The following is a 16,301-nucleotide window of genomic DNA, read 5'->3' on the forward strand; positions in this document are numbered from 1 at the left end:
GGGGGGGGGGGCAGGTGCCCTGAACTGGGATTTCATTTGCAAAACAGAGTTAATCCACCTTTTCACCAAGGAGGACAACAACATTTGGATGTGAATTCACAGGTCATTTGTTTTTTCTCGGCACAGCGTGCATTAATTATTGCCTAATTGACAATATGTTAATAGTGTCTCTTTGCTTACCATCAGGTAGAGGTCATAGGAAACTAAACAACCCCCCCCCCCCCTCCCTTTTTTCTCACAAATAGCATGTGGGTTGTTTGTGCTGCAGCTGGAGAGGTGGATATTGGATTAAGGTTAGTCCCACTTGAGCAGGACAAGGTTTTGCTCTTTGCAGTTATATCTCACGTGGCCGAGCCTGAGGAGGAATTTGTTGTAAGCTGTTTCAATTTGGGTTATTATAGCGAGAAGCTAAGACGATTTAGATACATGGAATAGAGCTAGAATTCAGAGGTTTACAGTCTTTATAGTGGCAATAAAACAATACCGGTAATTATCTCGACAATTAAGTAAGTATAATCAAAAATGGCACTTTAAGAATATTGTGACATAAATAAATATCTGCTTGGCCACAAAACAATATCAGTAGTTATCATGATATAATCTTAATTAATAGCATTATAACCAGATTCTGATATATAGCCTATCGATATAAGTCTGTAAGTAGAACTCGTAAGTGTTTGTCATTCTCTGCTGATAAAGACAAGTTAAAATCAAAACCTTCACTCGGGAGCAAAAATCTGTTTTTAAACTCGAAAGGAATAATAATGTCTCATTTATCACAATCATTATCAGTATCGATGTATCGTCCAATTTAATCGGTATAAATCAAAAATGCCATTTAAGGAACCTTTTGACATAAATAAATCTGTGCTGGGCTACAAAACAATATCAATAACTATCGTGATATAATTTCAATTAACACCATTATAACGAAATTCCGATATATAGCCTATCGATATAATTATGTAAGTATCACGTTATGATCGATCTCTGATTTGGAAAAGTTTAAAATCAAAACCTTCACTCAGGAGCAAAACTCTGCCATTAAACTCTAAAGGAAAATTAACGTCACATCTATCGCGGTAGTTGTCGGTATCAGCATATCAGCCCCAATTTAGATCATGTAATCAAAGCACGCGGCACGGAGCGCGTGCACCGGGTTGCTCCTGCTGCCTGGGCCGGTAAGTAGATCCGGACGTGCGCAGCGCGGAGAGATACGGCTCCAGTGTGGGAGAGAAAGGGAAGCGGTGGAGGGAGGGATAGAGAGAGAGAGAGAGAGCGAGAGAGAGCGAGAGGGAGAGGGAGGGAGAAACAGAGGCTACCCGGCGGAGGAGGTGGTTGTAGCAGCCGGAGTAACGGAGAGGAGAGACGGAGCTCCGTGTATTACCATGCCGAGATTTGGACTTTATGAACTACATGAAAAGCCTCCAAGCCTTTGAGCCCGGCGACAGTAGAGGTACGTGAATCACGCGCTGCTTGTGCGCTGTTTTCTCTGCGTAAAGAAAAGCTTCGGCATCTGTGAGGGGGAAAAGTTGAAGGAGGTTAGTTCGGCTGCGTTTTGTGGGAGAAACGAGCCGCGGCTGCTGCTGCTGCTTCTCTCTGCGGCTCTAACAGAAGTTTAGCCTCAGCGAGTATAAAGGTTTAATATCGGGTTTGGTTCCATATTGAGTCTGAACGCGTCCTTTTCGCTCCGGGATCAGTTTGGACGCTGGTTTGTGTTTTTGAAAGGTTGAATTATTTTCTTTTCTTTTCTGGAGCAAACGGCTCCTTCGGCTCGTGAAGTGAACGGCTCCAGTTGGGGGAGGGGGTGAGGAATGGAACGCTCTTAAAGCGGCTAACTTCTTTACAAAAAACGATACTTTGTGTTTCATCAAAAGGAGTTCCACCGTCAGAGGGGGAACATTAAAGTAGCGAGTTTAAAGTATCCCTGTTGTTTCGAGTGTGAAAATAAGATACAAGTTTTACTTATGGAGTTTGAATTCTTCTTTTCTCTTTTTTTTCTTTACAATGGTGGTGCTCGAGCAGATGGTGCTTTTGTACCTGCAGGCGACACTTTAGCATTTTAAGGTGAAGCGAGCTCCGGTCTGTCACTCATTAACCGCACTGATAACCAGACCCGGCTCGGGTAACTCTGACACGCCAAAAGTAAATAATGTGGCTTTTTTTATTATACATATATACACAGACACAACTCCAGACATGGCAACGTCCTGCTTTTATTTGTCTTTGTATGGACTCCCTAACCCCCCCTCGCCCCCCCCACGCACACACACTGAGCCCTGCGATGTTATAAAAGCTGCTGTAAAAGAATGAACGTGCAGTTTTAAAGCCGTTTTCTCAGTCGTCTCTCCGGTGATGGTTGATCCGTGAGATTGCAAAGATCCCCCCAGTGTGTTTTGATTTTTAAACACACGGCTGATTGATGTACTGCTGCAGGAAAAAGTCCAGTGCGGTCGCAAGTTGTTGAAATGCAAAAAAAGTTCATTTCAATAAATTGTTTAACCCATCGTGGGCGATAAGGAATCTACATTTATTGCATTTCCATGGAAGAGAAAAGGGAAAGCAGCCCCTAAATGTGCGCTCTTAGGTCAGAACGACTTTTTTTATCAACAGGGAAATTAAAGATGTATGTGTTTTCATAAGGCCACCTCTTCCTCTGGGCTTATTAAGCTGATGTTTGGATAAATGAGGCACTGCTGCTATGAAATGCACATAGTTGCCACATGGCATTGTGCAGACATGAGGAGCAGCCAGACCTACATCTTGTCACCTGACCGACTTCTCATCCTGTCCACATGGAGCCTATTTAGCCATTTATCAGCACCAGCCATCGCATGTCATGACATTTAAAATGTGGAGTAGTGCACGATGTAATAAAGGAGTAAGGTGTGCTGCATCAAACCCGACCAGGCTGCTGACACGAGCGGGCAGAAAATGGCTGAATGTTGAAGTTAATTAGAACTCTTTGTGTAATCATGACATTTACAATTATATTTTTGTGTCTCTCCAGGTGGATGTGTGAAGATCACGGTACGATAATGGGGAAGCACTTGGTTTCACTGCTGGCGCTGCTCCTGCAGCTGCTCTGTGGCTGCGCAGGGAACCAGAGGACGGTGAGGGAGGCCTCCATGCAGTTCACCCACTCAGTTTACAACGCCTCCATATACGAGAACTCTGCTGCTAAGACTTATTTGGAGAGTCATGTCAAGATGGGGATCTACATCACTGACCCAGCCTGGGAGGTACGGTACAAAATCCTCTCTGGAGACAATGAGAACTTATTCAAGGCTGAGGACTACCTGCTGGGAGACTACAGTTTTTTGCGAATAAGGACCAAAGGAGGCAGCACTAGCATTCTGAACCGGGAGGTTAAAGACCACTACGTTCTGACTGTCAAAGCTTCAGACAGGAACACCAACATTGAGTGTCGCACTAGAGTTTTGGTGCAGGTACTGGACACCAATGATCTGAGGCCCCTCTTCTCACCAACATCCTACAGTGTCTCTCTGCCGGAGAACACGTCCATACGTACGAGTGTGGCCAAGGTCACGGCGACTGATGCCGACATCGGTACGAACGGAGAGTACTACTATAGTTTCCGAGAGTGGACGGACATGTTTGCAGTTCATCCTACGAGCGGCGTGGTGACACTGACCGGCAAGCTGGACTACTCTGAGACCAAGCTGTTCGATCTGGAGATCCTGGCGGTGGACAGAGGGATGAAGCTCTACGGCAGCAGCGGCTTCAGCAGCATGGCGAAGCTCACAGTGAGGGTGGAGCAGGCCAACGAGCACGCCCCTGTCATCACTGCAGTGACCCTAGCCCCCTCTGATACAGACCACGACCCGACCTTTGCTATCGTTACGGTGGAGGACAGTGACCAGGGACCAAATGGAGAGATAGCATCTTTGAGTATCGTGGCTGGCGACCCTCTCCAGCAGTTTAAGGCTGTGAGAAGCAGCCCCGGCAGCAAAGAGTACAAAATCAAAGCGGTCAAAGACGTGGACTGGGACAGCCAGCCTTTTGGATACAACCTCACTTTACAGGCAAAGGACAAAGGCAGCCCACCTCAATTCTCATCCGCTAAACTGGTGCATGTCACGTCTGCACAATTCAAAGTGGGTCCTCCTGTATTTGAAATGGCCGTTTACAGAGTGAATCTGAGTGAATTCGCCCCTCTTCACACACCTGTCACTATGGTCACAGCGGTGCCAAAGTACCCACAGATAAAATATGCTTTTAGACACAAATCTGACAAGAGCAGATTTACCATCAACCCAGATACCGGCTTAATCAGCACAGCTGGACCGATCAATGCTGACGTAGCCCCCCGATTTGAACTGGAAGTGATCACCAGTGACTCAAAAGCAGCAGCAAGAGTCATCGTTGACGTGATTGATGTGAACAACAACGCACCCGAGTTCCAGCAGACGTCTTACGATGCCATCGTGGATGAGAACGTGCCCATAGGGACCAGTGTGGTAACTGTTAAAGCCACTGACGTAGACAGAGGTGAGAATGGCTATGTCACCTACAGCATTACCAACGTCAGCCCTCAACCGTTTGTCATCGACTACTTCTCCGGTGTCATCAGCACCTCAGAAGTCCTAAATTATGAGCTCATGCCCAGGATTTACAATCTCCGAGTCAGGGCTTCGGACTGGGGATCCCCTTTCCGCAGAGAGGTGGAGGCATCCGTCAAAATAACATTAAACAACCTGAACGACAACAAGCCCCTGTTTGAAAATGTGGACTGTGAAGTGACTGTGCCGAGAGACCACGGCGTGGGAGAGCAGATAACAACAGTGTCTGCCATCGATGCTGACGAGCTGCAGCTTGTACGGTACAAAATGAAAGGTGGGAATGATCTCGATCTGTTCGAGCTGAACCCGAGCTCCGGCATGCTGTCCCTGAAGCACACGCTGAGCGAGGGAGAGGCAGCTAAAGTGTCCTTCCATAGTTTACAAATCATCGCGACCGACGGAGAGCATGAGACTCGGCCGATGCTCATGAACATAACGGTTATCACGGCTCGCAAGCCCGTCCAGTTGAAGTGTGTCGAAACTGGCGTGGCCACCATGTTGGCTGAAAAGCTACTGTCGGGCAGCAAAATCCACACTCAACCCGAGCCGGAGGACAACTTCATGGATGTTCACTCGGTCAACAGGTACACTCCCCAGTTTGCAGAATCCTTCCCCAGTGTGATCGACGTGAAGGAGGACCTCCCCGTCGGGGCTCGGATCGTCCACTTGAGTGCCACGGACTCAGACAGCGGCTTCAATGGGAAACTAGTGTACGTTATCTCAGGCGGAGACACTGAGAGCCGTTTCATAGTAGATATGGAAACTGGTTGGCTTTTGGTTTATTCTCCGCTCGACAGAGAAATGACAGACCATTACACCCTCAACATTACAGTTTACGATCTCGGCATACCACAGAAATCCTCTTCACGCCTTCTGGATGTTAAGATTCTCGACGCCAACGATAATAGCCCCCAATTTTTGCAAAATTCCTACTCTGTTGAAATAAGCGAGAGCACACCTGTCGGGACAGAAATTATCCAGGTGGACTCGACAGACAAGGATCAGGGAGATAATGGAGTTGTCGAGTATTCGATTTTTGGAGGCACAGATGATTTTGCGATCAATAAAGCCACTGGTGTGGTGACTGTGATGAAGCCGCTGGATCGGGAGCTCCATCCGGTTTATGTCCTGAAGATTACAGCTCATGACCAGGCAGTGAATGAGCCACAGCTAGTGTCCACTGTGGCTCTTAAAATCACTTTGGAAGACGTGAATGATAATCCACCTAAATTTATCCCCCCTAATTACCGCGTGAAGGTGAGGGAAGACCTTCCCATCGGTACCATAGTCATGTGGCTGGAGGCTCACGACCCAGATATTGGACCTTCCAGTCAGGTACGATACAGCCTCATTGACAACGTGGACGGGCATTTCGAAGTCGACAAACTCAGTGGTGCTGTGCGGATTGTCCAAAACCTCGATTACGAAACCAAACAGGTGTACAACCTGACGGCAAAGGCTAAAGACAAAGGGAAGCCCATATCCCTGTCATCCACCTGCTTCATCGAGGTGGATGTGGTGGACGTGAATGAGAATCTGAACAGACCTCAGTTCCGGTCATTTGTGGAGAAGGGATTTATAAAAGAGGATGCTCTTGTCGGGACTTCGGTGATGACTGTGACAGCTGAGGACGAAGACGGGGGACGAGATGGAGAGATCCGATACTCCATACGAGATGGATCCGGCCTGGGGATATTCACCATCGATGAGGAAACTGGTGAGTCTCTATTTCTCTGTGTCACCGCAGAGCTCTGTGAGCTTGTGTTAATTCCTGAAATAAGTTTGCATCAGCATTGGAGTGATTTGCATAAGGAAGGTTTAACGCAGCGAGGGTTTACGTAGTCATGTCACGCTGTGGAACAATCAGCAGTCTTCCAGGAGACGGGTAAGGTTCCTGATTCCAGTCATATTTCTTCTTTGGGAGAATTAACGGCAGGAACAGATGGAACAGCTGTGTCTCAGACCTGTGTGGACATTCCTGAGTTACTGTTGTGGTCCTAAGGAGATGGTGGGAGGGAGCTCACCCTCTTTTCCCCCAGTCAACCTCTCGCTGTGCAAATACACACACTCCCTCTGAAAACAGTTTAAATGTATAAAACGGGTAAATCTGTTGCACCTTGGAATATAATATTCTAATGTCGTCTATAACAGAATATTGCATTGACGGTAAGAACTTGCTTGTGAGCTTCTTATTTATGCAGCTGAAAGTATGTTAATAATTGCTCAGCTGCCCTGAATGATTCTAACAGCTGACTCAAATTAGTCCAAAATAATCAGTCTGGAATTTCAACCCAAAAACCCAACAACATCACCTGATTTTGATGTTTTGGACATGACTCCCCCCCCCCCCCCCCCCCTCTAACTTAGTAACCACATTCTCAGACAGCTTACTGTGATTTTTTTCTTTCTTTTAAAATCAAATTTCCCCTCTGCATTATACATGTTTAATGTCTAAATGAGGCTTTGCATTTTAATGCATAATTCATGGATTTCTCTTGGCACAGGTAATCTCAAAGGTTCTCATCTGCATCGAAAGTTGGAATTGCAGCTTCTTAGTCTGTTGCCTACTTTTGCAGTTGTTGAATTGGTGTTTGTAGTTTTTTAGTTGAGTGTTTCCTAAGGATAAATCTGAATTATTTAGTAAGTTGACAGGAAATCACCTCAGTGAACCTGTTGGGAAATAGCCTACTTTCTTTTGCATGTTAAATTTAGCGTGATGAGATGAGCCTGTATGAAGGGTACATCCTCTGTGGCTGAGTGTCGGCTATGAGGTGTTTAAAGGCCGTAGAGCTTGTACGTCTGATCTCAATAAAATGAGATGCTGGGCTATCAAAAGCTTCAACTAGTGACTGTGATGGCTTCATGCAAGACTTGCCTTTCGGCAGAGTTTTTACCTCTCAATGTCCTCAATTGGATGTCAACAGGATTATTGTTGTTTTAAGTGATATTGGCCGATATCGATCGCAAGGCCTCTGTCTTGGGTGATCCAAGTGACCACTTCTGATCTGATTTGTCTTCCTCGCTCTATATGCCAACAAACATTACAGGGTTGAATCCTACTCAGAGTTTTGTCAGTAAATGTCAATTATTACTGTCAAATTGTTCCCTTTATTCAATTCAGAGCCACATTTAACTCCTGTATCAGCCTGGGTCTCTCACCTGCGCTGTCACCAGCTGCAGGAGTGATGCTCTGCAGGATTTTTATAACTGAACTATATGAGCAGGACCGACCTGAACCTTCTCTGACTGAGTGGAAATTTGACGTTTTCACATCACAGATAGATTATGAAGAAAGCCGTTAAAACCAGAGAAAGGAGAAATGTGCGTCCAGCTCGTCGCACCACACAGCATCTGTCCTGCTGGGCTGTGACAGGCTCTCACCAGGGAGTCACAAAGAGTAGAGGAGTTTATACAACCCGATCAGAAAGACAACTCATGATAGAATCTATGTGCAAATAAAAACGTACATTACCCTGTTTCCAAAGAAGAAGAAAATAAATAAATAACATGTTTTGCGTTTGCTGAATTTAAAAGAAGGCTCAAATAATTAAGAATAACTTTAGACAGTGGTTCACAAAGTTTATCTCCTCACTCAACAACTCTGAAAAGTGCCTGATTTAAAAGGGGGTCTACATCTGCTGCTTGTGAGCACCCTTAAAATGTACTACAAGTAAAATGTTGCAGTTTATAGTGCAGTTTTATGATGGACTGCTGTTCTGCTGTGTTCCAAGCGTGCCAGCGACTGTCTTACACCAAATCCTGTGTAGGTTACAGAGTCAGGGACTCGGGTTTGATCTTCTACTTAATCCTAGAGGCCTACATTAAGTGATTATCAGAGGTGCAATGATAGGATTGTCCTGGGTTGGGTCCTGTTATTATGGATTACATCTGAGGTCAGTAGACAACTAAATACAGCCAAGGTGGTAATGCCCCTCCTATGATTTCACTAGATGCAGGGTGTGGTTTGTTCAGCTACCAAATGCATTTAGAATATTATGCTCCCTAAAAGGGAAATATAAGCACGGGTGCACACCCCGCTGGGTACTCGATGCTGCAGCTGCATGTTGTGAATCTTAACCAGAATGTTTTAATATGGTTTAAAATTAGAAAAAGTGGAGTAAGGAAAAATGCCAGGAGCCACGCACCTCCAGTTGAGGAATTTGCTTTCCACAGTGGGAACTGGGAAGGAGTGGAGCCTTTTCCTGTTTTACTTGACGCTTGTAATTCAAAACCCTCGCACATGTGTTTGTTAAGAATACACCAGTCGCTCGCACAGCCCTAATCTGTGCTGTAGTGTCTTGTTTCTTCGATCACCGCAATATAAATCCCCATCCTTTCAGCCGTTCCTCTTATAGTGGTGCTCACAATAACACAGAAACAACAATGCTACTTTGTGGGGAGCAGAGCGTTGATGTGGAGAGCGTTGCACTCTGTGGTTGCTGATGCAAGAAGACAGAGAATGATTTTCATAGAGTAGGTGGATCTAGCAAATGCATTTCAGAACTTGCCATACTCGCTACCCACTTAACTGCCAAACCCTGCACACAACAAACAAGTATTTGTTTTTTGGTTTGTGAGGCATTATGCGATTATATTTAAAAAATGGTGTGCACGGTCGCTGTTGGTGTCGTTTTTTAATTTACCTGAATTTAAGTCAAGGAGATGTTTAAATTCAAGCCACGTCCTCTTTTTTCTCTAGATATGTCTGCGTCCTCTCGTCAGACGGCTCAGTGGGTCCATGGCAACTGTTTGCCCAGACATTCTCTTTGTTATTAAAAGCTCTTTGCTCACTGGCTCATTGCCATCTCAATTTAAACTCGCTCTTATCGAGACTCTCTGCTGGGCCCCTGCCCCCGTGCTGTAGACCAAATTCACCATTCCTCACTGCAATCTGATAATTTGTAAACAGTCATACGATTTCTAGAAGATAACTCTGAGCAATTTAACCGAGCCTTGATAGAGAAGAAAGTTTCAAAATGTTCGCCAACTTTGCATTTCATCTGAAACCAAGCAGGTTGCTTTCTAAAGCAATCCCAGCATTAGCGTTGAGCCCTTTTTAACTAACTTTTTAGGAATGTATTCACATCACGCAGTTGCCTAGAAGACTTCCTGCAGCATGCACCACCATTTTGTCCCTGGGAGGGAGCACAGCTTCACTTGTGAGGACTTGTATGCTATAAGTGGCTCGCTACCGGTGCTTTACACGTTGGGGTTGTGGAGGTCACCTGATATGGGGTTTTCAAGGCTTATGCTAATTGTGAGGAAGGCTCAAATAGCAAGCAGAGTGACATGTTTTGTTTATCACCCATTTCCTTTAAGGAAGAGCTTTGTAGCCTGTGATATAAAACTATTGAGAACTCTGTGATGCTGGTACCCGTCGGCTAACTAGAAGTTGGTGAACTGACAGAATGGCTGTGGTGTAAATCCAAAAGAGCAATGCTGAGAATATGTAGGTCAGTAGAGGAGAAAGCTGTGAGGATTATAAAGACCACTTATGGTGGTATTCATGTGAAAAAAACACATGGAGATCAGATTCCACTGCGAGTCACAACACACCTGCAACAAAACAACTCTTATCATGATACAACGGCGCCTGGATGACATCAAGCCTGACAGCAATTACCTCAGGAAGGAACATCAACAGTTCTTTGTTTTCATTACCAGTGAGTAACCGTCTTCTGTCTGGGGGGACTAAGACAGATTGTGTAAATGAGGAAGCTGGACCAGCTCATTCCATATTCCAGGATCCAGTGGTGTTAAGTGAAAAGGTCCCAGGTTTAAACTATAGGAATTCAGACTCAGTAGTTTTGTCCATTGCTCCAAACGTAAATCTAAGTTTGTCACATAGTTCAAAGATCAGGGGGACGATGATGGGTTCTGCTTGATTGAAGACGCACTTAGAGTAAAGCCAATTTTATTATACTGGCCTATTTCCTGATACACATCCATGTACATTCTTCAGTGATAGAAATGTTAGGACATCAATCAATGAGTGAACATCAACCAATATAGGTCAGAGGAGAATTAATTGGTTCTTGTGCACCTGGAAGGAAACAATAACCTGTGTTTCCCACACATTAATTTACTTGTGGCGGCTCAACACAATCTCACAATTGACCGCCACGTATTGATTTTTCTATTTTGAACCATTCAAACGGGTAAAATCTTATTAGAACAGCGCGCAGTGCATTGATTCATGCAGATGGTATGGAGCTAGACACATACACACACACACACACACACCCACACACCCACACACACACCTGTTGAAGACAAGTTGTTCCTCAGGTTGAAATAAAGTCATCCAGTACACAAGGTGACCAGAGCCGAGTGTATTCAGTGGAGATGAGACACAGATGCTGATTTTATAATGTATGCGTTGCCCTTTCCTGCTGGGTAATGGTATGCATTGCCCTTTCAGCTGGAGCCGTTTGCTGCCAGCACTGCAAAAGCTTTCTTAGTCAAAGCAAATTAAACAGTTTGATGCAAAATTATAAAGTTCTATTAGCAGGTTTTTTCACAGAAACTGTGCCGGTCACTCCTTCACTTCCCCTCTCATCTCTTATTAAAGTACACCAACTCTTTAAAGAAACGTAAAAAGATGAATTCTAGTTTAGTCGGTCTTTTTGTTATCGGTGATTTGCGATAGCCGAGGAACCCCCGGCCGCCTTCTGTCCCTAATGTCCATTCAGTCTATATGTCACAGATGAAAGTGGGACTGCAAAGTGGCACATGATTCCAAATAGTCCTTGCTTGAGCGCTGTTACTGGGGAGACTGGTCCAGGAATGTGCAGCGGGACAAAGTTGATTGTAGGTTGCTAAATGAAAAACACACTTTCCCTCGTTAAAAGTATGTTGGTCTCTCAGTCCATTAAATCTTTTTAGAGAAACTTGAGGCGGCCTTGTGCAGAAGACGTGCCTCATTGTGTGTTAATTCATGTCATGCTCTCATGAGTTAGATTAATACTTTGTTCCACTCTTGCTGATTGTCTGTGGATGGCCCTACTTACTTAGATTTAAATTGATTAAATTCTATTCATTTAGTTAAAGTTCAATGCTCCAAACTATCTCATAATTAACAACCAGTGTTAAATACTTGCTTAAAGCTACTTTGGCTAACCACTTTGCAAATTTGTCTAGATGCTGGTATGAAAAGTCTTAATGCATGAACATTTTCCGGTATTGTGCGGTATATTCGTCACTATTGAGATTTGTGTTAGCCTAGCTTAGCATATACTGGAAAAGGTCGTACACAAACTGGATTCCCCTCTTTCCAGTCTTATGTTAACTGGTTGCTGGTTTAGGCTTCATATTTAGGCACACATCTGTCTTCTCAAGCTCTTGGCATTAAAACCAGTTGTTGCAATTTCCAACAACACCGACAACATTACATTTTTGTCAATACCTCCATTGTGAAGTGAATGTTTTGTTGTTGTTCTGTTATGACCATTAAAGATTGAATTAATGCACCATGATAGGCTTCACAGGTGGGAAGCCAGCAGGGCACCATGCTTACTGGATGGATATCTGGGACAGATTGTGTGTGTGTGTGTGTTTTGTTTTCCTCTCACATTATGCTGCCCTAATGAAATTGTATGGTGTCAGTGGAAAGGCTGCATCTTTAGAGCCACCAGAGGTTATTGTACACAACAGGATACAATGCTATCATATAGATAATAACACGGACATGGATGTTTATGTATAGCTATTCTGTTGGTATACAGAAAGTAATAAAAACGGCTCCTGTGTTGTCCTCATTGTTATCAGAGACGCAGGCGGTGAGCACTTCAGGGCGAGGGGGGGTTTATTAACTGCGTCTAAATAATATTGTGATATTGAATGAAGGAGAATTGTTAGGAGGCCTGTTCAAAGGCCTCTGAAATAACACTGCTCCCAGTAACAATGGAAGCTTTGTATCCTCAGCGTCAAGTCCCGAAAGCTATCTCAACTGGAATTAATAGGCAATTTTTTGTTTTGTTATAAAAAGTGGAAAGAAAACCCCCCCCACCCCCCCCCCCCCCATTCAGTCATGCATCACAGACGTGTAACAACGGCATCAAAAGAGTTTCTGTTCAGCGCTCACAAATAAATGATTTTCTCGTTTTTCTTTGGATGCGAGTTTTTTCCATTATAACTAAAAAAACACTGTTGAATATATTATCAGAGCCGACTGGGAAACTGTTTGATATCCCACCGTTAAACAAACAAACAAACAAAAACAAAAAACAATAAGTTCCCACTGAGAGCATCAGGGTTTTCCATTGTTAGGCTGGTGAAATGATGGCACTTCCCCCTTAACCACCGTTCCCCCTTAACCCGGCAGTTGACAGCCATTTCTTCTGCCAGTAATGACTGTATGTGGCGTGCACGCTGATGCATGAAGTGGAAATGGCTCACCGGCCCAATAGACTGTAATTGTTTGTCCAGGATATTGAAGGAGACGAGCCTGGACACGCTTTCTACTGTGTGCGATACTGTGTCATCTTTATGATTATCTCTAAGACCTGTACTAAGGTATTATGACCCCTGTGCGTCCTTCAAACAAGACACAGTATCTCATGAAACTCAGTGAGAAGAGGGACAACATATAACCGTTGTCATAGCAGTAGATGCACAGGATTTTATGCGTTAATAAATATCTAGAACCACAGAGGCCCTCTACGCCGAAGCAAGCTCAACATACCCACGGTATCTTTTTTTGTTATCTGGCCTCACTAAGTCTAACAACCATAATCAGGCTGAGCTGTCACGCAACAGTGGTTATCAACCCAGTGAGGTTTTCCCAAGTGCGTCCGCACAAAGGCGGTGGTGTTTGCAGCATATCAATGAACGCAAACATGAAGTCACCCCCGCTATTAGAAAAGCATATTAGATAATGGAAGATAACTGTAATATTACACTAATAAGAAGAGGATAAACACAGAAGCTGTTTTCAGACATGGTTCTGGACAGTATTTGAATTTGCTTTGCAATTGTACAGACGTTTTATTCCAGAGGATTTCAGGGAAATGCCCAAACTTCAGTGCATGCCCGAGAGCAACTACAGCCTATGAATCACTCCACCGTTGTGCACTGCCATGATGAAATCAATGGCTTCAGGCAACGCTCTCGACATACAACAACATAACGTTTCTATTTGCCTCGGACTACACCTTTAACTCTTTAAGTTTTTCAAAGGAGTCCGATATCTATGCCAGCTGGCCTTACGTCTTTGAAAGCGTGGATCTGGGATGCAGATGTCTGGGAAGTACGGTAGAAGAGATGTGGCATTAAGTTGCTGGGTAACCGAAAAGCTCAGTTTAGGACTTTTTGTATTACACCAGGCCCTACAGCATGGGGGTGGAATTCAAAGCATTTTGCCAGGGCTGTGGAAAGAGAAAGGTGGGGGGGGGGGGCACTGAGAAAGTTTATGTAAGCATGTGAGCTGGAGGCCTGAGAGGGCTGAGGAATGTGGGGAAGGGGTGAGCGGAATTAACAAAGGTAGTTCAAAGAAAGCCCCTTCCACATTGCAGCTTAAGCATGAGGGAGTTGGGAGAATCACAACTTTTGTAGGTCAACGGTTGAACGTCAAATGCAACCTCTGAAAATGACGGGGTTAATTTTTTGTATCGACAGCAAATTCTATATTTAACCCTCTACCGTTTTCCCTGGGCATGTTGTGACATGCGTGGAGAATTTTCAAGCAGCAAATTTCACCCTCTTCAGACTGTGGAGTGTGTTTTCTTCCCCACGGAATCCTCTCGTTGTGTGTCTGTGCAGGACGTTGACTCAAGTACACTCGTATGTAAAATACCTGCTGCACTCGATGGCTTTTCGAGATCCACCGGCTGTGTGAAGATTCCACCTCACTGCCACTGTGCTCGGGTAACTTTGAAGAACAAAGCCAGAGGGAAGAGAAAAGAGCAGGAGGGAGAAAAGCAAATCTGGCAGAGGCCGTTGCACCGTCTGTTTTTTTTTTTCTTCTTCTTTCTTGTGGCCCGAGGGCAGGTTTTGCTTCTGCCTTACTGGGTAGGCTAGGTATATGGGATGGGTGTGGCAAGTAAATTCTTCAGATTCATCTTTCATGTGCTTTGTTAGGAGCTGCTCACCCACAGGCCAGGGCAGACATGTCTTCATTTAAAGTCCTTTTAAGGTCAAATCTGTGTGGGTTTTTTTTGGTGCCTTCTTGGATAAATGTGATCAGTGAAACTCTCAAGAGCGTGAGTTTACGTTTGAAAAGGCAAGAATTCATTGTTGCAACGGTTTATAATGAAGCTATCTTCTCAATGTTAGTAAATACCAGGCAAAGAACTGTGAGCGAGAAGAAAAAGCCTGACCCTGGTGAGAGTGGCCTCGTTCTGCTACACTGAGGTCTGCCAGTCAAACACTTGAGCTCTCACGAGTTCACTTGGAAATCACACAATAGACGGCGAGGCCCTTCTTGTACTTTGTCTTAATGGCTCCTGCAAAAATACGAGTATCACAGTTTTACTCCAACTGCTTAAAGTAGCCTCTCTCACCATGTTCACCTCCTCATTCATCTAAACCGATCTCGTTTTAATGTCCCCCTTCCCCACTAATTTCCTCTCTGTGGGTGGCCGCAACATTAATTCCCTTATCTTTTAGTGTTTCTACTCAGGATGCCTCACACGATCATTTGCATTCCTTATCTGGGTCTTATAACGTTTTAGCAATTTCCGGCACGTTTTCCTCCGGCAGCGATCTTTATTATCCTCCACGCAAGTTGTCGGATGCAGTGTGTTCATAAATTAGTCATCAACGTGTTATTTAATTTCTAAATTATTTCTATCAAATTATCCTGTTAGGTCTGTTAGCCTCATTTAAGACATCTCCAAACGTTCGGTTGTGTTTTCTCTCGAATGCATTGTCAGTTTTTATGACATTAGTTTGCAGATTCGTCTAATTTGCATTCTTGATGTATAAACTCGTATTGTTTTCGCCGTTGGACTCCCGGCTTTAGGAATCACAGGGGGAACTACCTCTCCTCCCTTTTCCCCGACTCCCCTTCTCATTACGTGCTTCAAGCCACGTTGAGAGCGCCGTAATGATGACTAATGACAAGAGAGAATCCCAGGCCGGAAAAAACGCAGGGATGCTAAAGTAAAGCACGGCGCGAGAATAAATCAGCCGTAGCCCCAAAGTCCCCCACTGTGTTAAATTTGAGATTTTTTGTGACAAGTCATTTGGCGTGTTATCTCTCTTCCTAAGAAATCTTTCATTACCGCAGGCAAAGAGGTTCGGCTGCTCTCACTTACTCTCAATCACAGTTCCTCACGTTACGCTGTGTGAACAAAGGCAGCAGCAAAGAGACGCCTCTGTGTAAAGTCTTCAAACCTATTTATCTGGGCTAAATGTGTCATAGAGTCAAAGTCATTGCAGAAAATGGACAACACCCACACCTGGTAATGATAGGGGTGTGCTCGTACCATTATTAACTTTAGTTTTGCAATCAAATATAGCTGTAAATCCTATTGCTGCTATCAAAGTTATTCAGGTTTCACAGGGAGACACTTATTAATGTTTTTTTAAATGTCTTCAGACATGTCAAAGTCCAGGTTTCTGATCGAATCCAACAATGGCCCTTTTATATTTGTCCCAATCTTCATTTTTTATTACTTACCCTTGTGCTCTTCTTATTGCAACATTAGTTCTTGTGTGAACGGCTGACCTGAAGGTTGTCCGTGTTTCCATTGTCTGGAAGATATCGGCGTGTTTATG

The 16,301-nt window shown here is 44.3% G+C and overlaps 1 protein-coding gene across 1 annotated transcript in view; it reads left to right on the forward strand.

Annotated features, from left to right (window-relative positions):
- The first annotated feature begins 1,280 nt into the window (after window positions 1–1,280).
- The window catches only part of fat1a (FAT atypical cadherin 1a), a 74,255-nt gene continuing 59,234 nt past the window's right edge, over window positions 1,281–16,301 (forward strand). Inside the window, exons 1-2 of the mRNA XM_053418291.1 lie at window positions 1,281–1,456; window positions 3,011–6,300. Of these exons, the coding sequence (XP_053274266.1) occupies window positions 3,015–6,300 (3,286 nt within the window). The 5' untranslated portion in view covers window positions 1,281–1,456; window positions 3,011–3,014. The remainder of the gene's footprint in view (window positions 1,457–3,010; window positions 6,301–16,301) is intronic.

Source organism: Pleuronectes platessa, chromosome 3, assembly GCF_947347685.1.
Source record: "Pleuronectes platessa chromosome 3, fPlePla1.1, whole genome shotgun sequence".
In the NCBI taxonomy this organism is placed as follows: Eukaryota; Metazoa; Chordata; class Actinopteri; order Pleuronectiformes; family Pleuronectidae; genus Pleuronectes; species Pleuronectes platessa.